Here is a 27328-nt window from a genome sequence, read left to right as displayed (position 1 = left end):
TAGAGCCGGAAAAGAACGGGACTCAAGGCCTGGCTAGACGTCAGGTATTCAGTTCCTCGGAGGTAAGGGTCCCACCACTGGGACTGCAGCTCCATATCCTGGGAGTTGCCAACCCCGGAGCAAGTTTCAACTGTTATGGCGCTCTCCCCTCCGCATCGCTTACCACCACGCAGAGACCCGAACTTCAGGTCCTCTCAGCCTACCGGAGACGCGGCTCTGCGGCCGAGGACTCACGCGCGCTGATTTCTGATTGGTTCTGCTCCCAGCCAATCCCGGAACTTGCTCTGCCGCTGACAAACAGGCCGCGCCGCTGCTTCGGGATTGGTAGCAGAGCTTGTGGGTGTCGCGCTTTTTCTGACGATTCGGACAACATGGCGGCCGAAGGTGGTAGCGAGTCACAGCTGAGAAGGAGAAGGCACCGGGACACGGAGGAACCTGAAAAAAGGAAACTCGACGAGGGAGAGCTGGTAGTGGCTGTGGCCCAAGAGAACGAAGAAGAAAATGAAGAGCGCTGGGTTGGGCCCTTACCTGTAGAAGCAGCGCTGGTCAAGAAGAGGAAAGGTAGCTACAGAGATAGACACAGGGCAGGTTGGAATGCTGTGTCCCCCGAGTAGGAGAGTTCAAGCCAGACCCCAAAACGGAGGATTTGTGCCCTCGGAACAGAGGGTCGTCTTCTCACTTCTGGCCGTTCTTTACTCCCGAAATAGTTATTTGGTTTGAGTAAAGCGTCGTTTTGATAATATCTAACACAATTAATCTCTGATTTGTTAAAATGGATGCTAAAGCTAATTTATGCCGGTACTTACGTGTTTGGCGCCTCTCATTTAATCCGTACAGCAGCCGTATGAGGTTGGAATTTTTAACCCCGTTTAGCAGATGTGGATAAGAATACTGGTTCTATTTAAGGTTTTCAGTTCAAGAGTGGTGTAGTGTGTTGGGCCGCCGGGGCAGGCGGTGCCTATTTAGAGTGGTAAAGAATAGGTAAAGATAATTTCAATCCTGACTCTTCCACTAATGAGTTTTCTGATATAGTTACATAAATTTCCTGGATCACAAATCTTTCATCTAAAAACCAAGGTCTGTGGTTTTCAAACCATACTCGTGAGATACCATGGCCTGAAGCATTTTTCCACTAACGTGGATTAGTGACAAAATTTTATCAACTAAAAAGGGTGGTCCAAAAAAGGGCGGGGGGGCAGTGGTGAAAGGGACAGATTAAATTTACTTATTTTTCAAGTTTTTGAAATTTTTTCCTTAAACGTATAAGACAATTAAAATGTTATCTTTCTGAAAGTTCAAATCTTTATTACTCTCCCTACTTAAAAATTTTAAGTGATTTCTCATTATTTTCAAAACAAAGTCCAAACTCCCTAACATAGCATACAAGGTCCTTCTTGATATGATTTCTCCTTACCTCCCTCAGCGCATTTCCATTACTTCCCTCTACCAAACCCTTGTAGTTCCTTCTTACTCTGTGATCCAGCCATACTAAAACACTTGAGAATTGGGCATGCCCTTTTTCTCCTGTGAATGCCTGCGTGGCTGTCATGGTGTCTCTACCTGGAATAATTTCGCTCACCCATTTCACTTAACCTACTATTGTTCAACCTTTAACACTCAGCTCAGCTAGCACCTCCTCTGGGAAACCTGTGACTTCTTCCAGTCTGGGCTAGGTTTCTAAAGCACATTGATCATAAATCTGAGGTGTGTTTATCACACTGAATTTATAGGTAGCCTTCAAATTTTATGTATCCTAATTTTGAAGAAGCTATTTTTTTGAACATTGTACATTAACACCCTTAAAGTGCATTACCTTTTTTTTACTACTAAGTCTTTCTGTTAAATGTTTCCGTAGCAATTGTTTCCTCATTACACTTGCTACATTTTTAATTGTATATTTATTCATGTGATTGTCTGATTAATGTTTCTCTTCACTGTTAAGACTGTAAACATATAAGAGCAAAGAACATGCCTGTTTTGCTCCAGTGCTTGGTACAGTGCTTTGCATATAGCAGATACTCAATAAGTATTGAATGATTGAATATTATAATGTTTATGCTCGTAATTATTTTCTTGCACTAGATTTCATGTCCTTTTTTTGTGGAAATGAGTGGAGGGAATGGAAAAATCCAAAAATATCAAAGTGCTGATATTAGCATTAGGAGACAAAAAGCTTATAAATGCGATACAATTGAGACAATTAGATGTTCATTCTATTTAAACCAGTCAGTAGTGTGTTCAGTTTGAAGAAAAAGTTGAAATTTAAAAACATGCATGAAATGTTAGAAAAATATCATTGAAGATTTTATCTAAAAGGACAGGGGTTTAAAACTTTCTAGAAATGGAACCATCCCCTTTAACATGTTCTTTGGACATGGGATTTTTGTACACATTTTCAGAAAGACACTATAAATGATATGGCATTACCTTTAATTAAACCGATGGTTTCTCAAGGACAGGAACTATGTGTTAATTCTTCTTTATGTCCATGTCTCTTGGAACCTAGTTTGTTTTCAATAAATATCTGTTCAACAAGTGAACTAACAAACAGCAAAATGAATATGCATCAGATGGGATTAAATTTAGCTGCATATTACAGAAAACTTCAATATGACAGTAACATTAAAAAGATAAAAGTCCTAAAGTAGACAATCTAGGATTGGTGTGGAGGCTCCAAGGGGACCTAGGTTCTTTCCAACTTCATGCCCAGACATCACTAGGGTATGGACCTCATCTTTGTCCTTAGTGTTTGTTAGAATTAACAGTGCTTATCTCCCAGTTCCCAGCTGTAGGACTGAATAAGGGAAGAAGGGCACAACTCTTCAAGGAGACTTCTTGACTGTTGCACAACACTTTCACTTTTATCTCATTGGCATTTGGTCACACCTAATTGCAGAGATGGTGAGAAAGATCTTGTGGCTGGATGTCAATACTCCCATATAAAAACAGGGGTTCTGTTACTAAAAATGAAGAGTAAAGTAATTTGTTGGACACAACTTTGAGTCTGCTATATAGTAGTTACGAAAAACCATGCTTAATTTAGGAACAGTCATGCTTAATTTAGGAACTATTTATAGGCATGTTTGGCCATCATTGATTGTTTTGTTGGTTACAAGTATAATGGCATTTTTTACTAGTAAATTTTTATAGCTCCTATAATGAAATATTTCCTCAGATTACCACTCTTAAAAATGTTTCACCCTTGGGAAAGGTTTGAGAAGCACTCAACTGGATATTCTCTAGGATTTTCTCAGCTCCAGAAATCTAAGCATTTATCGTGTTTACCTGTTTCAAACCTAGTATCAGTGACTTCAAAGAGGATTATTGCCTTCAAGATAAACTGAGACATTCTAGATTGTCACTGGCCTCTTATTACTTATTTAAATGAGCACTAATGATTGGATCTACATGGTTAGAAATATGGTTGTGATATTTTCATGAAACTTTAAGATTTTTGGTTTTTAATGGAACCTTTATATTAAGCCAGAACCACTCAATTCTTAAGTTCTGGGAACAGTTAAACGTCTATATAGTACTTGAAAACCTGTTATGACCAACTAAATAATGGTGCTATTCAGTACTGTGAAATAAGTTACAACTGACATAACTGACACTGGATTTTTCTTTCATTATACGTGAATTGAGAGAAATTAAAATCTAGAAGAAAATACAAAATAGCATTCCAGTTGTTAAAAAATACTTTTCTTTCCCTTTTTTTCCTTAGTTCTAGAGTTTGAAAGAGTCTATCTTGATAATCTCCCCAGTGCATCCATGTATGAGCGCAGTTACATGCATAGAGATGTTATCACCCATGTGGTGTGCACCAAGTAAGTCTATCACATCTTAATTTTTTTCTAAGAAGTGTATCCTTTTTAAAAATGCTTCCGTTTTGAGATGGATTTGTAGAAGTAGCTTTAGGATATTAAGGATTTCTATTTCATTCCATAGGTTTTGTAATAGTTTATGTTAAATAAAGACCTACATGGTCTTTCCTATATCATACAAGGAATGCATTCTCTAAGACAAAATTCCCTAGTTTGTGTACATGTCTTTTGGAGATAAATGCCAAACGGGGATGATCCAGGTAGTATCTGAGCTTCCATGAAGAAGAGTCTATTAGTTAAGATGGGAGTAATTGGTAGCTGGCCTCTTCAGTACTAATGGGGAAAATGATGAGATCTAAGACATTCTGGAACTGTCACAGGACCTTCAAAATAGCTGAATAAGGGGCTTCCCTTGTGGCACAGTGGTTGGGAGTCTGCCTGCCAATGCAGGGGACACGGGTTCGGGCCCTGGTCCGGGAGGATCCCACATGCCGCGGAGCGGCTATGCCCGTGAGCCATGGCTGCTGGGGCTGCGCGTCCGGGGCCTGTGCTCCGCAGCGGGAGAGGCCACAGCAGTGAGAGGCCCGCGTACCGCAAAAAAAAAAAAAAAAAAAAAAAAAAAACTGAATAGGGATTTGTAGAAGGATAATAATAATAATAGTAATATTGCTCTTTGTTGAGTGCATATTATGTCCAGGTACAGTGCCAAGGCTTTTTCATAAATTGTTTCATTTATCTTAACAATCTTATAAGGTAGTATCATCTACATTTTACAGGAAAGGAAGCAGGTTTAGAGGGGTTAAATGGCGGATGAGGGTGGAGGAAAAAGGCAAGGACTAAACCCCAGAGGGTTTTCTATTTCTTATATGGAATTTGAACCTGATTGGGAGAGTAACACCATATGTGTGTGTGTGTGTGTGTGTGTGTATATATATATATATATATATATAATTTATTTATTTTAAGATCACTCTGGCTGTAGTGAGATGAATGGATTCAAATAGAGCAAGAATGGATACAGAGAAAGCAGTTAGGAAGCCAATACAGAAACCTAGATGAGATATGATGGTGGCTGGGATGATATTGGCAGTGAGCATGGAAAGAAGATGAGTTGTTGCTCTTTGGATCAGTCTATTCTTGATCTCTTGGAGACAGTTAAAGATTTAAATTAAATATCTTTATATTTCATTTATGGGATAATTTTAACCAAATATTAACTCTTTTTTCCTAGTCCAAAGTTGTCAGTGTATAAAGCTGCATATAGAACTAGCATTCCATCACTCCAAGTTTCTTTGTTTAACCTAAGTAGCAGGATGTAATAGAAAGATTTTTGAAGATTTTATAGAAACCCAGATTTTGAAGTTAGGCAGACCCAATACTGAATGCTGCTCTCCAGCTATGGACCTGTGACAAATACATTTAACATTGTAAAACTATTTCCTAATTTTTAAAAAGGTGGTAAAAAATATTCACCCTAACAGAGTTGCTGTAAAGGCAGTTGTAACTAAGATAATGTATGTGGAGTACTTGACATACACTAGGTTTCAACAAATGGTTTCTATTTTTATATACCTGACAGAGGAGGCTATACTGTACAAGATTTTGATACTTAAACAACCAAAATACCTTGGATAGTATCTGAAACAAACTTACATTGAATTTTGCTGTATATGTAAGTAGTATGTTGGAATTTAATTATTTATCAACTTCTGAAAGATAGTACATTTTCCCTGTGAAAAAACTGCCTATAGGGTAATTTTAGCATTAAAGGACCCTAAGATCTAGTGATTCCTGGTGAGATTTTTCTTTTTCTTTTTCTTTTTTTTTTTAATGTCAAGTTCTAGCTCAATTCTGATCCTAGTTCTTGGATTTAAAATTAGTGCAGCAGAAGCTGTTATGATATCCAAAAAAGAGCATCAAATTTTGCAATGTTCTGTCTACCCTAGTATAGTGATATAGTGGTCTGCATAAAGGAAGGTTTTTTTTTTTTAACCTGTTATTTAAGAGTCCAAGATTCTCAGTGAATGATTGCTTTGGGAGTCCTAAGTGATTCATAGATCTGTTTTAGAAATTAACTTCTACAATTTTATATATGCAGGACAGACTTTATTATTACTGCCAGTCATGATGGACATGTTAAATTCTGGAAAAAAGTAGAAGAGGGGATTGAATTTGTTAAACATTTTCGCAGTCACCTAGGTAAGAATTTCACTTTTTTTTTTTTTTTGGCTCTCTTTTAAACTGTACTGATTAAAGTTCCTTTTAAAATATTTTTTTCTTTCAATTATGTCCATTTCATTGGTGTTTACTAGAATGTTTTAATTTGATTTATTTAAATAGGAGTTATTGAGAGTATTGCAATTAGCTCTGAGGGAGCATTGTTCTGTTCCGTGGGTGATGATAAAGCAATGAAGGTGTTTGATGTAGTGAACTTTGACATGATCAATATGCTGAAGCTTGGGTGAGTCTGTTTTAAAGTATATATATTTTTTAACTTAGTGGAAGAATTCTTGAACTAAACTTCCCTGTTCCATAGGTATTTCTAAACAGAATATATTATCATTCCATTAAAAAATGTGACTTTTGATTTTACTTGGGAAAATTAAATATTATGAATCCTTGTTATGATGCTGTTTGGGGGCTCCTGCTGTGGTTTTTGTCATTAATTACAGCAGAAATGTCACAACAGCGCCACAACAAGGATTCATTATATCCATTTGACACTACTTAATAAATTAATGAGTATCCATCGTGTCTAATTTACTGGTACGTAGAATTAACTTCCTTGTTATGCTTATTCCACTAATATGGCATTGTGTTTCTATAAGGCTTATGCACAATTTTGGAGTTGTTGGTTATTTTAACTTTGAAGTATATTGACATCCAAACTATGTGTTTAGACTGTACAGTAATGAGATTAAACAAAAGACCATACCCTGGGTAGCTTAAGCAACAGAAATTTGTTTTCTCACAGTTTCGGAGCCTGGAAGGTCCAAAATCAAGGTTCCAGCAGGATGTGGTTTTGATGAGGACTCTCTTCCAGGTTTCACACTTTGTCCTCATTAGGGACAGGGGAAAGAGTGGGGAATATTTTACTCTTCCACTTCTTAGAAGGCCACAGGCCTGTGGGATTAGGGCCCCACCTTTATGACCTCATTTAACCTTAATTACCTCTTTAAAACCCTTTCTCCAGATACAGTCACTTTGGAGATGTGGGCTTCACCATATGAATTGGAGGAGTAGGGGATTGGAATTACACAATTCAGTATGTAGCAGGAATTCTTTGGAATTTCCTTCAGAATCAGTTTATGAGACACTGAAGGAAATCAGTCTAATTATTTGTGGTCAGAACTTATTTTTTGACTACAAATAGAAATACCTATTGACCTATTGATCATGTGTCTTATTCCCCAGCTTTGTTTCCCTCAGACTTTAGCTATTTTAAAAAATCAAATCTGGGGCTTCCCTGGTGGCGCAGTGGTGGAGAGTCCGCCTGCCGATGCAGGGGACACGGGTTCGTGCCCCGGTCCGGGAAGATCCCACATGCCGCAGAGTGGCTGGGCCCATGAGCCATGGCCACTGGGCCTGTGCGTCTGGAGCCTGTGCTCTGCAACGGGAGAGGCCACAGCAGTGAGAGGCCCACGTACCACAAAAAAAAAAAAAAAAAAAATCAAATCTATTCATAAATGTTGAACATTTGCCCCCTTTGAGGATATTGAAAGAGAACCAGGCATATCTTGTTTTATTGTGCTTCACAGATACTGTGGGATTTTGGGCAAATAGAAGTTTGTGGCAACCCTGCATGAACAAGTCTACACTCACCATTTTCCCAAAAGCATTTGCTCAGTTTGTGTCATTATTTCACATTTTGGAAATTCTCATATAATATTTCAACTTTTTCATTATTTTTGTATTTGTTACGGTGGTCAGTGATCTCTGATGTTACTATTACAAAAAGATTATGACTTGCTGAAGGCTCAGATGACAATTAGCATTATTTTTAGCAATAAAATATTTTTTTTGAATTTTTATTTTTTTATACAGCAGGTTCTTATTAGTTATCCATTTTATACATATTAGTGTATATATGTCAATCCCAATCTCCCAATTCATCACACCCCCACCCTCTCCCCTCCCCCCCACCACTTTCCCCCCTTGGTGTCTATACGTTTGTTCTCTACATCTGTGTCTCAATTTCTGCCCTGCAGACTGGTTCATCTGTACCATTTTTCTAGGTTCCACATATATGCGTTAATATACGATATTTGCTTTTCTCTTTCTGCCTTACTTCACTCTGTATGACAGTCTCTAGATCCATCCACGTCTCAACAAATGACCCAATTTCGTTCCTTTTTATGGCTGAATAATATTCCATTGTATATATATACGACATCTTCTTTATCCATTCATCTGTAGATGGACGCTTAGGTTGCTCCCATGACCTAGCTATTGTAAATAGCGCTGCAGTGAACATTGGGGTGCATGTGTCTTTTTGAATTATGGTTTTCTCTGGGTATATGCCCAGTAGTGGGATTACTGGGTAATATGGTAATTCTATTTTTAGTTTTTTAAGGAACCTCCATACTGTTCTCCATAGTGGCTGTATCAATTTACATTCCCACCAACAGTGCAAGAGTGTTCCCTTTTCTCCACACCCTCTGCAGCATTTGTTGTTTGTAGATTTTCTGATGATGCCCATTCTAACTGGTGTGAGGTGATACCTCGTTGTAGTTTTGATTTGCATTTCTCTAATAATTAGTGATGTTGAGCAGCTTTTCATGTACTTCTTGGCCATCTTTGTGTCTTCTTTGGATTTTTGGATTGGGTTGTTTGCTTTTTTAATATTGAGCTGCATGAGCTGTTTATATATTTGGGGGATTAATCCTTTGTCCATTGATTCATTTGCAAATATTTTATCCCATTCTTAGGGTTGCCTTTTCATCTTGTTTGTAGTTTCCTTTGCTGTGCAAAAGCTTTTAAATTTCATTAGGACCCATTTGTTTATTTTTGTTTTTATTTCCATTTCTCTAGGAGGTGGGTCAGAAAAGGTCTTGCTGTGATTTATGTCAAAGAGTGTTCTTCCTGTGTTTTCCTCTAAGAGTTTTATAATGTCCAGTCTTACATTTAGGTCTCTAATCCATTTTGAGTTTATTTTTGTGTATGGTGCTAGGGAGTGTTCTAATTTCATTCCTTTAGATGTAGCTGTCCAGTTTTCCCAGCACCACTTATTGAAGACACTATCTTTTCTCCATTGTATATCCTTGCCTACTTTGTCGTAGATTAGTTGACCATAGGTGCGTGGGTTTATCTCTGGGCTTTCTATCCTGTTCCATTGATCTATATTTCTGTTTTTGTGCCAGTACGATACTATCTTGATAACTGTAGCTTTGTAGTATAGTTTGAAGTCCGGGAGTCTGATTCCTCCAGCTCTGTTTTGTTCCCTCAAGACTGCTCTGGCTATTTGGGGTCTTTTGTGTCTCCATACACATTTTAAGATTTTTTTGTTCTAGCTCTGTAAAAAATGCCATTGGTAATTTGATAGGGATTGCATTGAATCTGTAGATTGCTTTGGGTAGTATAGTAATTTTCACAATATTGATTCTTGCAATCCAAGGACATGGTATATCTCTGCATCTGTTTGTATCATCTTTAATTTCTTTCATCAGTGTCTTATAGTTTTCTGCATACAGGTCTTTTGTCTTCCTAGCTAGGTTTATTCCTAGGTATTTATTGGGTTTTTTTGTACTGGTAAATGGGAGTGTTTCCTTAACTTCTCCTTCAGATTTTTCATCATTGGTGTATAGGAATGCAAGAGATTTCTGTGCATTAATTTTGTATCCTGCAACTTTACCAAATTCATTGATTAGGTCTAGTAGTTTTCTGGTGGCATCTTTAGGATTCTCTATGTATAGTATGTCATCTGCAAACAGTGACAGTTTTACTTCTTTTTTCCAATTTGTATTCCTTTTATTTCTTTTTCTTCTCTGATTGCCATGGCTAGGACTTCCAAAACTCTGTTGAATAATAGTGGCGAGAGTGGACATCCTTGTCTTGTTCCTGATCTTAGAGGAAATGCTTTCAGTTTTTCACCATTGACAATGATGTTTGCTGTACATTTGTCATATATGGGCTTTATTATGCTGAGGTAGGTTCCCTCTGTGCCCACTTTCTGGAGAGTTTTTATCATAAATGGGTGTTGAATTTTGTCCAAAGCTTTTTCTGCATCTATTGAGATGATCATATGGTTTTTATTCTTCAGTTTGTTAATATGGTGTATCACATGGATTGATTTGTGTATATTAAAGAATCCTTGCATCCCTGGGATAAATCCCACCTGATCATGGTGTATCATCCTTTTAATGTGTTGTTGGATTGTGTTTGCTAGTATTTTGTTGAGGATTTTTGCATCTGTATTCATCAGTGATATTGGTCTGTAATTTTCTTTTTTTCTAGTATCTTTGTCTGGTTTTGGTATTAGGGTGATGGTGGCCTCATAGAGTGAGTTTGGGAGTGTTCCTTCCTCAGCAATTTTTTGGAACAGTTTGAGAAGGATGGGTGTTAGCTCTTCTCTCAATGTTTGATAGAATTCACCTGTGAATCCATCTGGTCCTGGACTTTTATTTGTTGGAAGATTTTTAATCACAGTTTCAATTTCATTATTGTGATTGGTCTGTTGATATTTTTTATTCCTTCCTGTTTCAGTCTTGAAAGGTAATACCTTTCTAAGAATTTGTCCATTCCTTCCAGGTTGTCCATTTTATTGGCATAGAGTTGCTTGTAGTAGTCTCTTATGATGCTTTGTATTTCTGCGGTGTCTGTTGTAACTTCTCCTTTTTCTTTTCTAATTTTATTGATTTGAGTCCTCTCCCTCTTGATGAGTCTAGCTAATGGTTTATCAATTTTGTTTATCTTCTCAAAGAACCAGATTTTAGTTTTGTTGATCTTTGCTATTGTTTTGTTTCTATTTCATTTATTTCTGCTCTGATCTTCTACTAACTTTGGATTTTGTTTGTTCTTCTTTCTATAGTTCCTTTAGGTGAAAGGTTAGATTGTTTATTTGAGATTTTTCTTGTTCCTTGAGGTAGGCTTGTATTGCTATAAACTTCCCTCTTAGAACTGCTTTTGCTGCATCCCATAGGTTTTGGATTGTCGTGTTTTTGTTGTCATTTGTCTCTAGGTACTTTTTTGATTTCCTCTTTGATTTCTTCAGTGATCTCCTGGATGTTTCATAGCATATTGTTTACCCTCCACATGTTTGTGTTTTTTATGTTTTTCCCCTGTAATTGATTTCTAATCTCATAGTGTTGTGGTCAGAAAAGATGCTTGATATGATTTCAGTTTTCTTAAATTTACTGAGGCTTGATTTGTGACCCAAGATGTGATCTATCCTGGAGAATGTTCCATGCGCAATTGACAAGAAAGTATAATCTGCTGTTTTTGGATGGAATGTCCTATAAATTAAATCTGTCTGCTCCATTGTGTCATTTAAAGCTTGTGTCTCCTTATTAATTTTCTGTTTGGATGATCTGTCCACTGGTGTAAGTGAGGTGTTAAAGTCCCCCACTATTATTGTGTTACTGTCAATTTCCTCTTGTATAGCTGTTAGCAGTTTTGCCTTATGTATTAAGGTGCTCCTATGTTGGGTGCATATATATTTATAATTGTGATATCTTCTTCTTGGATTGATCCCTTGATCATTATGTAGTGTCCTTCCTTGTCTCTTGTAACATTCATTACTTTTAAACTCTATTTTATCTGATATGAGTATTGCTACTCCAGCTTTCTTTTGATTTACATTTGCATGGAATATCTTTTTCCATCTCCTCACTTTCAGTCTGTATGTGTCCCTAGGTCTGAAGTGGGTCTCTTGTAGACAGCATATATATGGGTCTTGTTTTCGTATCCATTCAGCAAGCCTGTGTCTTTTGGTTGGAGCATTTAATCCATTCATGTTTAAGGTAATTATCAATATGTATGTTCCTATTCCTGTTTTCTTAATTGTTATGGGTTTGTTTTTGTAGGTCCTTTTCTTCTCTTGTGTTTCCCACTTAGAGAAGTTCCTTGAGCATTTGTTGTAGAGCTGGTTTGGTGGTTCTGAATTCTCTTAGCTTTTGATTTCTCCATCGAATCTGAATGAGATCCTTGTGGGGTAGAGTAATCTTGGTTGTAGGTTCTTCCCTTTCATCACTTTAAAATGTCATGCCACTCCCATCTGGCTTGTAGAGTTTCTGCTGGGAAATCAGCTGTTAACGTTATGGGAACTCACTTGTATGTTATTTGTCATTTTTCCCTTGTTGTATTCAATAATTTTTCTTTGTCTTTAATTTTTGCCAATTTGATTACTATGTGTCTAGGCATGTTTCTCCTTGGGTTTATCCTGCCTGGCACTCTCTGCGCTTCCTGGACTTAGGTGGCTATTTCATTTCCCATGTTAGGGAAGTTTTCAACTATAATCTCTTCAAATATTTTCTCAGGTCCTTTCTCTCTCACTTCTCCTTCTGGGACCCCTATAATATAAATGTTACGTTTAATGTTGTCCCAGAGGTTTCTCAGGCTGTCTTCATTTCTTTTCATTGTTTTTTCTTTATTCTGTTGCAGCAGTGAATTCCACCACTCTGTTCCAGGTCACTTATCCGTTCTTCTGCCTCAGTTATTCTGCTATTGATTCCTTCTAGTGTATTTTTCATTTCAGTTATTGTATTGTTCATCTCTGTTTGTTTGTTCTTTAATTCTTCTAGGTGTTTGTTCTTTAATTCTTCTAGGTCTTTGTTAAACATTTCTTGCACCTTCTTGATCTTTGCTTCCATTCTTTTTCCGAGGTCCTGGATCATCTTCACTATCATTATTCTGAATTCTTCTTCTGGAAGGTTGCCTATCTCCACTTCCTTTAGTTGTTTTTCTGCGATTTTATCTTGTTCCTTCATCTGGTACATAGCCCTCTGCCTTTTCATCTTGTCTATCTTTCTGTGAATGTGGTGTTTGTTTCACAGGCTGCAGGGTTGTAGTTCTTCTTGCTTCTGCTGTCTGCCCTCTGGTGGATGAGGCTATCTAAGAGGCTTGTACAAGTTTCCTGATGGGAGGGACTGGTGGTGGGTAGAGCTGGCTGTTGCTGTGGTGGGCAGAGCTCAGCAAAACTTTAATCTGTTTTTTCTGCTTCTGGGTGGGTCTGTGTTCCCTCCCTGTTGGTTGTTTGGCCTCAGGAGACCCAACACTGGAGCCTGCAGGGGCTCTTTGGTGAGGCTAATGGCAGACTCTGGGAGGGCTTGTGCCAATGAGTACTTCAGAACTTCTGCAGCCTGTGTCCTTGTCCTCACGGTGAGACACAGCCATCTCCTGCCTCTGCAGGACACCCTCCAACACTAGTAGGTAGGTCTGGTTCAGTCTCCTATGGGGTCACTGCTCCTTCCCCTGGGTCCGCATGCACACACTACTTTGTGTGTGCCCTCCAAGAGTGCAGTCTGTTTACCCCAGTCCTGTCGAAGTACTGCAATCAAATCCCACTAGCCTTCAAAGTCTGATTCTCCAGGAATTCCTCCTCCTGTTGCCGGATCCCCAGGTTGGGAAGCCTGGCGTGGGGCTCAGAACCTTCACTCCAGTGGGTGGACTTCTGTGGTATAAGTGTTCTCCAGTTTGTGAGTCACCCACCCAGCAGTTATGGGATTTGATTTTATTGTGATTGCGCCCCCTCCTACCATCTCATTGTGGCTTCTCCTTTGTCTTTGGATGTGGGTTATCTTTTTTGGTGAGTTCCAGTGTCTTCCTGTCGTTGATTTTTCAGCAGGTAGTTGTGATTCTGGTGCTCTCGCAAGAGGGAGTCAATAAAATATTTTTTAATTAAGGTACGTATATCCATATATATATATATATATATATATTTATATTTTTAGACCTAGTGCGATTGCACACTTAATAGACTACAGGTAGTGTAAACATAAACTTTTATATGCCCTGGGAAACCAAAATATCCATGTGACTTGCTTTGTTGCAGTTTTCACTTTATTGCAGTGGTCTGGAACCAAACCTGCAATATCTCCAAGGTATGCCTATATTTTTTAAGCTTTGATAGAAATTCTAAGAGTCCTTAAAAGGTTTTGAGCACTATCTCAATCATTGGAATAACTGTGTAACTTCTCCGACTGACTATTTTGAAGGAGACAACACACAATTGAATATATAAGTTTTGTATGTTGATGAAATATGTCCAGTTGTTTTACACTTTATCAGGTAGCATGTTCAAAGCTCATAGTTGTAAGATCAAGCTACTGATCACGAGAGTGTGATATCAGAATGTTTTTCTGTTGAGCACAGTCATAACTAAAATTTTTTTATCTTAAGTATTTGAAGAATGGATTTATGAAGTATACTGTTACATGCTAACCTTTAAAAGTAAGTTATACATAGATGGAGAGGAGACATAGACAAAGATCCAAAAAACAATGCCTTGGAGTATTTTAAGGCCCACGTCTGTTCAGGTTTCCTTGTAAATAATCTGCTGTATGCAGTTCTCTTCTTGTGGTTTGATAAATCCTCAGAAGTTATTATCATTGCATTGATGAAGTCAGAAAGAGAAAAATCAGTAGCTATTCTTATTCTTCCCCATTCTGTGTCTCTGTCTGCTACTTCTGAGCAAAGAATCCAAAACAAGTAAATCACTGGCCAGGACATTTTTTGGTGATGAGAATGAGGAAGGATGCTTACTTCTTGTATTGACCTCTTTTCTTCCCCCTCAATTCTTTACTATTTTAGCTATTTTCCTGGACAGTGTGAGTGGATCTATTGCCCAGGGGATGCCATATCTTCAGTTGCTGCTTCTGAGAAGAGTACAGGAAAAATTTTCATTTATGACGGTCGAGGAGATAACCAGCCGCTACATATTTTTGACAAACTCCATACATCACCTCTTACTCAGATACGGCTAAACCCAGTTTACAAAGCAATAGTGTCTTCTGACAAATCTGGAATGATTGAATACTGGACCGGTCCTCTTCATGAATATAAATTCCCCAAAAATGTGAACTGGGAATATAAAACTGACACAGATTTATATGAATTTGCCAAGTGCAAGGCTTATCCAACCAGCATATGTTTTTCACCTGATGGGAAGAAAATAGCTACTATTGGTTCTGATAGAAAGGTTAGAATTTTCAGATTTTTAACTGGAAAACTCATGAGAGTCTTCGATGAATCACTAAGTGTAAGTGCCATATAAATTTAATCAGATTTTACTTTTGTGAAAATGTCTTTATTTTGTGCTATTTCTTAAAAGATATTTTTTTTCTGGATATGGACATTTAGATTGATGATCATTTTCTCTTAGCACATTAAAGATATTATTCAACTGTCTGCTGTCTTGCATTGTTGCTCTTCAAAACTGCCTTCCCTAGGTTTATGATTTGATAAATTCTGAGCCAGTTTTTCTTATACTTATGTGTCTTTTTTTTCAGTTTTGTTTTGTTTGCAAGTTCCTTCTTTTGAGATCCTCAAAACCCATGCTAGGCCCCCTTCTCTTCTCACTCTACACTCCTGTCTGTCTGTATGACTACTTCCAAATTTATTTTTCCAGCTTTCTATTATAAACAGACCTGGTCCTATCCTTTTATTTCATTTATTTATTTTTGCTGTCTTCATGAATGGCACAAATATCCATCTGCTTGCACAAGCCAGAATCTGAGTCATCTTTACCTGTTTGTCCTTACCGCTCTATTTAATTCATCATGAGTCCTGTTAATTTTACTTTCTGCATATACTTTACATACACTTCTTTTAGCACAGCTGTCACTACCCTAGCTCATGATCTTTTGCCTGGTCTATTGCCTGGACTACTCCCTGCATCTATTCTGGCTTCCTCCTAATCTGTTATCCATGCTACACCCAAAGGAATGTTTTCAAAGCACATATCTGATCTTGTCATACTTTGAATCTCTTAGTGACTACCTGTTGTTCTTAGGATCAAGACCAAACCGTGGCCTGCCATATTGTGCCTTCAACCTACCTCTACTACCTCTTACTCTAGCCAGTCAGGCCTTCTTTCAGTTCTTGACTGTGTCTTCCACCACAGGGCCTTTGCATATGCTGTCCCTCATGTATGGAGTGACCCCTCTCCCCATTCCTCCTATTACCTATTGAACTCATCCTTCAAATCTTGAAGAGTCATTTTCCCTGGTAATCTTCCACTGTGCTTAGAGTCTCAGACAACTTTTTTTTTTTATGTGGTTCTTGTATCACTGTTTATTTTCTTTTAGAATATTTGGTCTTATTATATGATTAATTTGTATCAGCCCCCAGTAAACTAAACTGTGTGTGATTTATGGTCCTGTATCTGTTTTGCTTATGATTGTATTTCCAGCATTAAGAACAATACTTGACACATAATTACTGCTAACAAGAATTTATTGGGACTTCCCTGGCGGTCCAGTGGTTAAGACACCGCACTTCCACTGCAGGCGGCGTGGGTTCGATCCCTGGTTGGGGAACTAAGATCCTGCATGCTGCGCAGTGTGGCCAATAAAAAAAAAAAAAAAAAAAAAAAATTTATTAGAGCATGTAGTTGTAGAATAAGAGTTTTTATCCATGCTAAGGTAATTGCTTTTTGTGGATATTTGAGTCTCATCACGTGTTTCCATCATGTGGTTCTCTAACTGCTAATGGTATGTTGAATCCTCTTGAAAGGCTGTGGGTTGAACCTTTGTAGTGATAATGTTTACTGTATGACAGTGTCAATTCTACAATCTTGGTAGTCACCAGTTTACATTAGATTCCCTGAATTAAGTGCTTCAAAAATGTTATGACCCTTATTAGTGATACTCTTGTTTGGTGGCAAGTAGTAATAAGTTGGGTTGATCATCTGCCTGAAGGAATATGAATCCAGACAAAAGGGAAGATTTGTTTGCTAATCAAATCATCCTCATAACTCATTTTCTTATTGGAAGAATATAGCTTTCCATTATGCTTTTAGGAGAAGGAGAAACCTTTCCTTGTGATATTTTCTTCTTTGATGGTGGCTGGTGACTACATATTGGTTTCAACTTAAATATAATTTTAAAACTCTTTACAACTTACGGCTCTTCCCAGATTCCTTAAGAAAAGAAATACTTAAAATCTATTCTCTGGATATAAATCTCTTAACACATATACTCTGAGATGTTTAATCCACTATTTCTTCACTGTTGTCTTTAACATTTGTTGAAATTATAGGACTGAGGTAATACGAGAAGGTCAGTAGCAAAGTGTATGATAGAAGTTGAAATTCAGAATGAGAGAGTTTGGGAAAAAAAAAAGGCAAATGCCAATTAAATTATGTACAATGCTAATGACTGGTTAATGACTAGACTCTCATAGTCCCATGTTAAGGGAGGGAGCTTCTAACTAGTTAGAGCCCTGGTTTAATAGACAAATTTAATTAGATGGTATGAAGTTGTATCTTCTGGTATTTTATTAATCAGGAGCACTGCATATGGCCATGCAGTTGTGTATTACAGAGGTCCAATTATTAAAGCTAGAATAATATAAAAAAAAAGATACTGATGTGCTTAAAAGGTTGGATTAAATTTATTAAATACATATATATGGGCAGATGGCCATGTACAGACTTTAAGTCTTGAAAATGAATCTTCTCTCTAGCAAAAATAATCAAGGGTCCCACACTACAAAAATGTAGTCTGGCATCTAGGCTATTTCTGGCAAATGAGTAAAGCAATATATCAGTTTCAGAGACTGGAGACAAGAAACCCTAATGACCAAGCTTTTTAGCTATTCTTTAAGAACTTGGCCTCATCTTGTTCCCTAACACATACCTCCTTTACATTTTTGGAGTTATGTATGTTGTTCTTTCCATATCTAGAAAAACTGGATATTTCGTTAATGCAAGCATGAAAAAAAGAAGTAGATGGGACATAAGCCTGACTTCTTTTCATCTGCAATAGAGAGCTACTTTTGATTTCTGCAGTTTGATGCCCTAAATATCTAGAAAACTGTAAAGATCACATCTTTGGGGAGGCTGGTAGTGTGATAGTACATAGTAATTGAGATGTGACCTCCATCTTGAAAGCTGTGTATTAAATATCTAAAGAAAAGTAAACCAAATGTCCAAAATAAAGGGCACTCATAAAAATATTCGTCTATCCTAAACCACATATTCCTAATGATAATTAACTGTAATGGTGCTCCAAAATAACTTGAAACATTTTCTGAACTATGAAATTGTTATAAATTAGTGAAATCATAAAAGAGTTCATTCATTCAACAAAAATGGAGTGCTTGTTATATGGCAGGCCCATGATCCTTGTACAAGGACCTCACAGTCCATAGCTGCACTGTCCAGTTTAATAGCCACTAACCACATATGGCTGTTGAACACTTGGTATGTGACTGGTCCAAATTGAGCTGGACTGAGTATAAAATACACACTGGACTTCAAAGACAATATAAGAAAAAAAGAATATATCTCAATTTTTAAATACTGCTTAATGTTTTAATATCTTTATTTTGCTTTTTTATATTTTTTGTTACTTAAATTTAAATCGTCTGATAATATTTTAGATATATTGGGTTGAATAAAACATTAAGATTAATTTTATCTGTTTATTTTTACTTTGTTTAATGTAGCTACTAAAAAGTTTTAAATTATATATGTGGTTTGCATTTTATTTCTATTGGAAAGTGTTAGTCTGTGGCTTATAAAATGCAGCAGATATATTGTTTCTGCAGAGAAAGCAGTAGTTATGTTTACTCTTTTATTTTTTTCATTAGAAGAACCAGTTAGTATAAATACTATTTTTTATGATTGAACTTACTAACATCTTTTGATTTCCTGCTTCAAGTGTTTAGAATACTCCTTAAGAAGATATGTAAGTACATAAACTGTTAGTGGCTCTTAATGTATACTCTGCTTTTATTTAAATTCTCTTTCCCTTTATCATGTAACATTTTTTGTTAATAAATGGTTTGTTTCCTAGATGTTTACTGAACTGCAGCAGATGAGGCAACAGCTACCAGACATGGAATTTGGCCGACGCATGGCTGTAGAACGTGAATTGGAGAAGGTGGATGCAGTAAGATTAATTAATATAGTTTTTGATGAAACTGGACACTTTGTACTCTATGGAACAATGCTGGGCATTAAAGTTATAAATGTAGAAACAAACCGGTAAGCTTTAATATAATTTATGCTTTTTAAAAATGTACTTTTAAGGGACCATTTCCTCCTTTTGGGAAACAATGGGAGTTTTGTTTGTTCTAAGACAAGTGGAATGGTCCCAAATGTCTAAGCTTAACCAAATGTTTTGACTGGATTTTTCTGTGGTCTTTTGGTTGTGTATAATCTTATGTAAAAAGTTTCCACTCATGTTTGTAAAAGAAATGGAAGGAAGATATGCATAGTTTCAATTTTTTTTTTTAACAAGTTTCAGTCTGTCTTTTGCTTATTGATTTAAATTAGCCTGGTTCATGTTAAATGTTGCCAAATATTTTAACCACAGAATTCAGCATTACATCCTGCTAGACATAAAATCAGAAGTTAAAATGTATGAAACCACAAAAAGCCTTTTGTGCAAACAACCCATTTGGTCTTAGAACAAAATTGCTATAATCAGATACTATCACAGAATGTAAATGAAAAGAACTTAAAGTATATTTAAAGGAAAAAAATCTTGTGCTATACATTCTCACATATAAACAAATTTATATTGTAGTTCTTGGCAATACAAAATCTTTGAAGACTTGCAGAAAGATTAAAATGATAGGGATAGGTTAAAACTGTATGACTGAATGATTGTTATTGTTTTAATCTGAAAATTATAGATAGCTACCAATTTAAAATAACTTTTTTGGGGGAGAAGGAGAGGTAGAAAAACACTTTAAAAACCTTTCACTAGTTATTTTGTACAAAGATAAAGAATATAGTTGATTCCTAGCTTTTATCTGTAAAGTTATTATAACTGGAGTTAATCCTGATAATTTTGTTGAATAAAATATTGTTGTATTTTCCAGGTGTGTGCGGATCTTAGGCAAGCAAGAAAATATTAGAGTGATGCAATTGGCGTTGTTCCAGGGAATAGCCAAAAAACATCGTGCTGCAACTACTATAGAAATGAAAGCTTCTGAAAACCCTGTTCTTCAGAATATTCAAGCTGACCCAACAATAGTCTGTACATCTTTCAAAAAGAATAGATTTTATATGGTATGTGGAAGTACTAGGAGATAGACTTTAATGTTTCTTCCAGTTTAGTTGGAGTTTTATTTTTTTAGCTTGTGCTTTCAACTGAAGAAAATGTTGGCAATAATAGCAGACTTTCTAAACAACCAGAATACCATCTTATAACATTAATATTGTAGAATTTTTAACTAGGGTTTGATTTTAAGTATTTTTGTACTGTTTTACATCCTGTTTTGAACATTTTTCAACCTGGCTTCTACAACGATTTGTGCTAAGATGATAGTAAGTGGCTATGATAGTTTTTGCTGTGGAGTTTTTAAAATTCTTGTTTCAGTATTTTTCACCTTTTACTCTTGAACATAACTTGCACACCTCCCTCTCTACATACATATTTTTACCTTTTGATTCCATTGTAATGATGCTACCTTGGAATTGTACATTCCTGAGGGATTTTTTTTTTTTCTGGAGAACTAAAAGTACTTTGCAGTGTTAACTAAGATTGGACTCAAAATCAAACTACTAAGCTATCTAGGAGTAGCACCGTTCTGATTATTCAAACAGAAAAATCTGAAGTGTAGACACTTCTGTGCTTGCATTCTATCCTTCACAATCAGTCAGAGACTTTCTAAGACCCAAATGTGATTATTTCTCTGCCTGAAATCCTTTAATAACTCCCCAGCTATCTATATCAGCTGCCCTCCTAGTTTATCTTTCTTCATTTTTAGTTCATTTGCTATACTGACCATACTGAACTTGATCCCACTTACAAGATTTGAGTGTTCTTTTTACTGGTAGGTGTTTGCACAGGTTATTCCTTCTACCAGCCACACACCTCTCCCCAGTTCCTACTCATACTTCAGGTCTCAGCTTGGAAGCCTTCTCTTGACATTAAGTCTGGATTAGGTGTGCCTGCTTGTGTAATGTGTCATACTTTTTGGAATAATTTGCTGATTTTTGGGGAGGGGGTGTCTCTGACACTATCCTCTCTTCCTCAAGATAATATAAAATCCATAATTACAGGGCACTATGTTTTCTTCACATAGCAAACTCCACAGAATTTGGTAAAGTATCTGGCCCATTATAGTATACTCATTCGTTCATCTGACACATTAGAAGCCGCTGTGATGCTATGAAGGATACCAGCATTTGGTAAATGTAGGAATAGCAGTTTATCTCCTCCAACCAAGCTTTTAGCCTAAAATGGGTATATTCTTTTAAGATGAGAATTTTGCTTATAACTTTCAAAGTCATTGTTAAAGATTTCTTAATATATGTTAAAGGAAAATAATTTTTCTTGTTTTTACCTGTAATTTAACTGTTTTGAAGGTAAAAATAAATCATAAAAGATAATTCTTGATATACACTAAAAACACATATACTAATTTTCCATCCACTTTATTTAAAAACTTTAACAAATTTTCTTTCTTAATCTTTCCTCAGAGTTCATGCTTATGTTGATTAAACCATACATGTTCCTTGGAAACTTTGAAGAAATAGAAAAACAAAATGTTAAGTCACTCACTGTGTATTTATACTGCTAACATTTTCATGAATTTTTTTATTAGATGTACATATTCTTAAGCAAACCTAAAATGGTAAACATATGCACAAATTTCGTATCCCTTTTTTCAAATCCACTATCATGAAATAAAAGTAAAATTTTACAGAATTTGAACTTTAATAGTTCCACATGTTAACTAAATCAAGATAACTTTTAAAATTCACATAATTAAAAAAAAAAATTCACATAATTAAATAGTACAACAGACATGCCATTCCTTTGATAACTGGAGAATAATATGTTAAGGCAGTAACATCCTAGCTTAGTTGTTCCTTTATTTGGAATTGATCCAAGTAGATCAAGGAATGACATTAGGCGAGACAGGGCCTGGGCACTAGCTTTACCTTCCTGGAACTTAGTTGACATCCAGTAGAACTTTCTTGGGGGAAAAGATTTCTGCTTATTGAGAGTCAAATAAAAGAAACAGGCCTTGAGAAGTCCAGAATTTCAACAACTGAAAGATTTTTCTCAATTCTCCGTAGACCCCGAGGATCCTGAGATTTCTACAACTTCACTCAAAATGTAATCCTTTCTTCCAAGCTTCAGAGTTTAGATAGATCAGATGGGCTCTGACCAAAAAAAAAAAATCACGATCCATTACTGATTCATCTTTGAATCCTCATCCTACCAGCACAAGGTCCTACTCATAGAAATAACAATTATTAATATGTATATAGTGCCTTCTATATGTTAGGCACTGTTTTCTAAGCACCTTACATCCCTTCATTTAATCTTCATATCAGGTGCCATTTTGAGGTAGTTTTTATTATTATCCCCATTTATGAATGAGGAAATGAAAGTAATCAATTTACTTCCCCAAAGTCACATAACTAGTTAAGTGGCAGAGCTGGAATTCAAACTCAGGCAATCTAAATAGAGAAAAGTAAGCAATAAATTGCAGGTTAGGTAGGACATAATAGAAGGCAGAAGCAGAGAGCTACCTCAAATAAAACTGCATCTTGTTAAATGGGTACCCATAAAAATTTCCACCAAAAAAATTCCATTTGAAATCATACATCTTTGTCATATTAATTTTCATATTAGACAAGTGTAGAAATAATTTAGCTGCCTTACACATCCTATGATAGGAAGTGATTACTGAAATAAGCATTTATTCTGATGTGAATTCTTAGTTTCCTCAAATACTTCATTAGAAATGAAATTTTCTTGTTCGTAAATTTTAACCAGATGAAAAATTTAATTCATTTACTCACTTTTTATTTTCCTCCTTGAGTTTACTAAACGAGAACCAGAAGATACAAAAAGTGCAGATTCTGACCGAGATGTTTTTAATGAGAAACCTTCTAAAGAAGAAGTCATGGCAGCTACTCAAGCTGAGGGACCTAAACGAGTGTCAGATAGTGCCATTATCCACACGAGCATGGGAGATATTCACATCAAACTTTTTCCTGTTGAGTATGTACTGTTTTTGTTGTCATAAATAAACACCAGTGTAAATGTGTATATTTGAAGAAACTATGCAACTTTAAAATTCTTGCTATTTTGACTTAAGGAATTTAGAAGAATTGAAATGTTAGAGCATCTTTCCTGAGCTTTCTGATAACTGTTAAGCTAGGAAATGGGAAAATTTTATAAATATATACACATACTTCAATATACATACTTCACGGGTTTATTATTATAAGGACAGAATATCGTAGCTATGACAGTGCTGAATGTAACTGTAAAGTGATAAATATATATTACCACCATCAACTACACATTCCAACTATAGGTTTTGTGGGTCACTTGTTATAACTGGCTTTCCTCTCAAAGCACATCTTTAAGCGGAGGATAATTATTTTTCCTTCCTGATGTTTGAAAAGTTTGCAGAATTAACATACAATACTAAATACGATACAGTATGGCTGGCTATTCTTGATCCAAAAGATGACATCTTTTACAATTCCTTGACTTAAAAGTACTTAGTTATTTTGGATATGAATGTTTTATGTCCAGTGTTTTACCATATCATGGCATTGAACAAAAAACTAGGCAGTTCTAGACTCCTGGACCATCTCATTTTAAGCATTCAGAACCCATGCATCCATTAAGCCTATTCCCTGATGTGCTTGGTACAGATTCTCCTGACTCCCTCTGCCATTCCCAGCTTTAGGAGCTATTACATGATAAAGTACTGTATTAAATCATCTCATGAGATTAGTGAATATTATTTAGGAAGTGTATCTGAATGTGTGATTGTCATTTAAAGTTTATTAAATTTAGTAGCTGTCATATCAGTGAATTAGTCATTGGTCAGGAAATATCACCATACTTTTTTTTTTTTTTTTTTTGCGGTACGCGGGCCTCTCACTGCTGTGGCCTCTCCCGTTGCGGAGCACAGGCTCTGGACGCGCAGGCTCAGCGGCCATGGCTCACGGGCCCAGCCGCTCCGCGGCATGTGGGATCCTCCCAGACCCGGGCACGAACCCGTGTCCCCTGCATCGGCAGGCGGACTCTCAACCACTGCACCACCAGGGAAGCCCTATATCATTTTTTTAATAAGAAAATTACCTTTTCCAGGAACTGAACCCACTATGTGCAGTGGGTTAAGGTGTTATGGTTGTTTTTTTTAAAACTCCTCAATGACTTTGGAATCTAAATACTGTCAAACTCAAATATAATAAGCAGTCATGATCTAAAGATAGTCTATTAAGCTGTAAGAATAGGCTACTGCTTATATGCCCTGTCAACTCTTGTTTGTCCTGAGATCAGAAGAAATTATGAAAAAAAGACTGTCCTTCTGAAACAGAAGATTCTGAAAACACCATTAGGAAGCTGAACTACAAAGACAACTGTCATAAGGTGCTCCAATTAATTTTCATGTTTTTAATATATGTCTTACTAGGTGCCCTAAGACAGTGGAAAACTTCTGTGTTCACAGCAGAAACGGTTATTATAATGGACATACATTTCATCGCATAATTAAGGTCAGTTATGCAAATTTTATGTGATTTAAGGAATAGTATGTTATTGCATAACAAGAGGTTTAAAACCTAAGGAATCTTGTTCTCTCACACTTAGCAGTTTATTAGGAATAGGAAAAATGGACTATGGAAGTCAAAAGAAGAATGGATGGTCATGAATCAGATCTAGAATCAAGGATAAGAATAATAGCATGGTTACCTTTTTAGAAACACTGCAGCAATTAAAGCAGTTAAAGCAAAGGGTCAGATAATGAATAAAGGATGTTGCTGAGATAAGACCAACAGCCAAGGTAACCAGTTCCTAGTGGCTAGATAAGGTCTGGATTTAGAGGATAAGATTAAATAATAGAAGAGCCATGTTGCCACTTTATCTGTGAAAACTACCATTAATACCTGACGAGCAGAATGAACTCAGCCCACAATTTTGTTGAGCAGCATTCCATAAAATGGATGGAGCAGTGATGTAGTTCTTGATTACTGGCAGGTCAGAAATGTCAGGAGAGGTCTTCCCTGGTGGCGCAGTGGTTAAGAATCTGCCTGCGAATGCAGGGCACACGGGTTCAAGCCCTGCTCTGGGAAGATCTCACATGCTGCAGAGCAACTAAGCCTGTGCACCACAACTACTGAGCCTGCACTCTAGAGCCCACGAGCCACAGTTACTGAGCCCAAGTGCCACAACTACTGAAGCCCGCGTGCCTAGAGCCTGTGCTCCACAACGAGAAGCCACCCAGTGAGAAGCCCGCAAACCGCAACGAAGAGTAGCCCCCGCTCGCCGCAACTAGAGAAAAAGCCCAGGTGCAACAACAAAGACCCAAGGCAGCCAAAAATAAAAATAAATAAATAAATTTAAAGAAAAAATTTAAAAAGAAAGAAATGGCAGGAGAAACGCCAGAAGGAAAAATCAGATTTCAGGGTTCTGAAGGAATTAGTGAAGTGACTCACCAGAAAATCCAGTGTTTAGGGAAAGGGAAGAGAGAAGAACGGGGCAATTATGTTAAGACCTAACACATTATGTAAGATCCTAAAACTTATCTAAATTATTAATTGGCTTTAGATTACTGAGCAAGATAGTACCTATCTATAAATGGAAAGACTTTACATTTTTGTTTCCATCATTGAAATAAGGTAGCAGTTAAGCAATGGAAATATATCATCCAAATTAAAGTATAACTAAGAGTTTAATAAAATCACTTTATAGAATGACTGTTAATAAAGTTAAGATTTTATTGACTACAAAGCACTCTTGACAAACATAAGACTCCAAAGCATACATATATGTAACACGTGTAATGTGATTTTATCTCCTTTCTGTTAAGGGCTTCATGATTCAGACAGGAGATCCAACAGGTACTGGTATGGGAGGAGAAAGCATATGGGGAGGAGAATTTGAAGATGAATTTCATTCAACATTACGACATGACAGACCATATACACTCAGCATGGCCAACGCTGGCTCGAATACTAATGGATCCCAGTTTTTCATAACAGTAGTACCAACGGTAAGTAGAACAGCATTGTCTATAAGCCAAAGATTCATAGGTTTTGATCTAAGAGAGTGAATTTAGTAGAAAAGAGAGCTTTATTATTCTCTACATTATTTATATATGCCAGGATATAAAAATGAAAACAATTTAGAGAAGAAAATGTAAAATTACCTAACAAATCAGATTTTACTTTGTAAAACAGTTCTTTTGTAATTCAGGACACTGCAGTTTAAGTCAACTCTGCCACTATTAATTGGACAATCCAAAACAAATTATTTTACCTCTGGACTTGTTTCCTCATCTTTAGAATGAGAGGATTAGAGTGTAAGAATTCCCAATTTTAAGATATTTTTTTCCACATTTTTATGTCTCTGAAATCAGAGTGCAGCCCTTAATCAATGACATTGTAGATTTAATGAAATACAGTGTAAGAATATCTAGCTCTATTGCTGTGCAGTTCCACAAAATTATAAAAATTACACATTTTATTTTTTAGACATAGGCACCGAGCAGTAAAGGAAAAATACTTATAACTATTGTCTGCCAGGCACATGATCTCATGTAATATTCACAATACTTCTATTATCACTATACCCAGTTTTAAAAAACGGATGAGGAAACAGTGAGACCTGATTAACTTGACAAACGTCAAGTAAGTAGCAGAGCCAGAGTTTGAGCTCCTATCTCTCTGATGCCAAAGCACATGCTGCCTAAACTATTCCAAACTGCCTCTTGTGCAGGGTAAGATTCGTGCAGAAAACTTTTAAAGCCTTAGCCATAATTCTTTAAGCCATGCAAAGAACTTAGCTTCAGCAAACATCTTCAAGTGCTGTTTGGTCTGAAAGATGCAGATATTTAATTAAACATTAGATTATGCTTTTATATTTTTTAATATAACATGGAAATTACTCTTAAAAGCTGCTAAGTGAAAGTATTTTTTAATTATATTTTTAAATGAAGCTGAAGTTTAAATTCTCTTTAATTTGCTCACCCAGAGGGTGTGATTTAAGAATTTGGAGTTCACCAAGATTTTCTATTTGTCTTCCAACATAGCCTTGGCTTGATAATAAGCACACAGTGTTTGGACGAGTGACTAAAGGAATGGAAGTTGTACAGAGGATCTCCAACGTCAAAGTCAATCCCAAAACAGATAAGCCCTATGAGGATGTCAGCATCATAAATATTACTGTCAAGTAAAATAAGATTTGTCTCATTGTCTTTGTAAATAAAAATACACATATTAAACACAGGATTATTTTACATAAGGAAGCTCTTGAGATTTATTTTTATATTTTTCATTAAAGGCCATTTTTTAAAAACTCTGCCTTTGAGTTTTCTTGCAGTATTTCTCATCCTGAGGTGATAAACTGAAATGTACC

The 27328-nt window shown here is 36.4% G+C and overlaps 1 protein-coding gene across 1 annotated transcript; it reads left to right on the top strand.

The window, feature by feature from the left end:
- The first annotated feature begins 347 nt into the window (after positions 1–347).
- PPWD1 (peptidylprolyl isomerase domain and WD repeat containing 1) lies at positions 348–27248 on the top strand. The gene is made up of 11 exons (XM_082837379.1): positions 348–561; positions 3725–3827; positions 5923–6023; positions 6165–6285; positions 14571–15018; positions 18779–18969; positions 19812–20001; positions 22773–22954; positions 24387–24468; positions 25782–25964; positions 27003–27248. Exons 1-11 carry the CDS (start codon positions 372–374, stop codon positions 27144–27146), a joined length of 1935 nt encoding a protein of 644 aa, XP_082693505.1. The 5' UTR covers positions 348–371; the 3' UTR covers positions 27147–27248.
- Positions 27249–27328: the final 80 nt, after the last annotated feature.

This window comes from Leucopleurus acutus (genome assembly GCF_964270905.1).
Source record: "Leucopleurus acutus genome assembly, chromosome: 3".
Lineage (NCBI taxonomy): Eukaryota > Metazoa > Chordata > Mammalia > Artiodactyla > Delphinidae > Leucopleurus > Leucopleurus acutus.
This window is presented reverse-complemented; position numbering and strand designations above follow the sequence as displayed.

Bases quoted from the DNA above. Each gene is read 5' to 3' on its own strand.
- PPWD1 (XM_082837379.1), top strand. From the start codon at position 372: ATGGCGGCCGAAGGTGGTAGCGAGTCACAGCTGAGAAGGAGAAGGCAC. The intron at 562-3,724 runs GTAGCTACAGAG...TTTTTTCCTTAG, and splicing joins GCTGGTCAAGAAGAGGAAAG to TTCTAGAGTTTGAAAGAGTC. The intron at 24,469-25,781 runs GTCAGTTATGCA...CTTTCTGTTAAG, and splicing joins CATTTCATCGCATAATTAAG to GGCTTCATGATTCAGACAGG.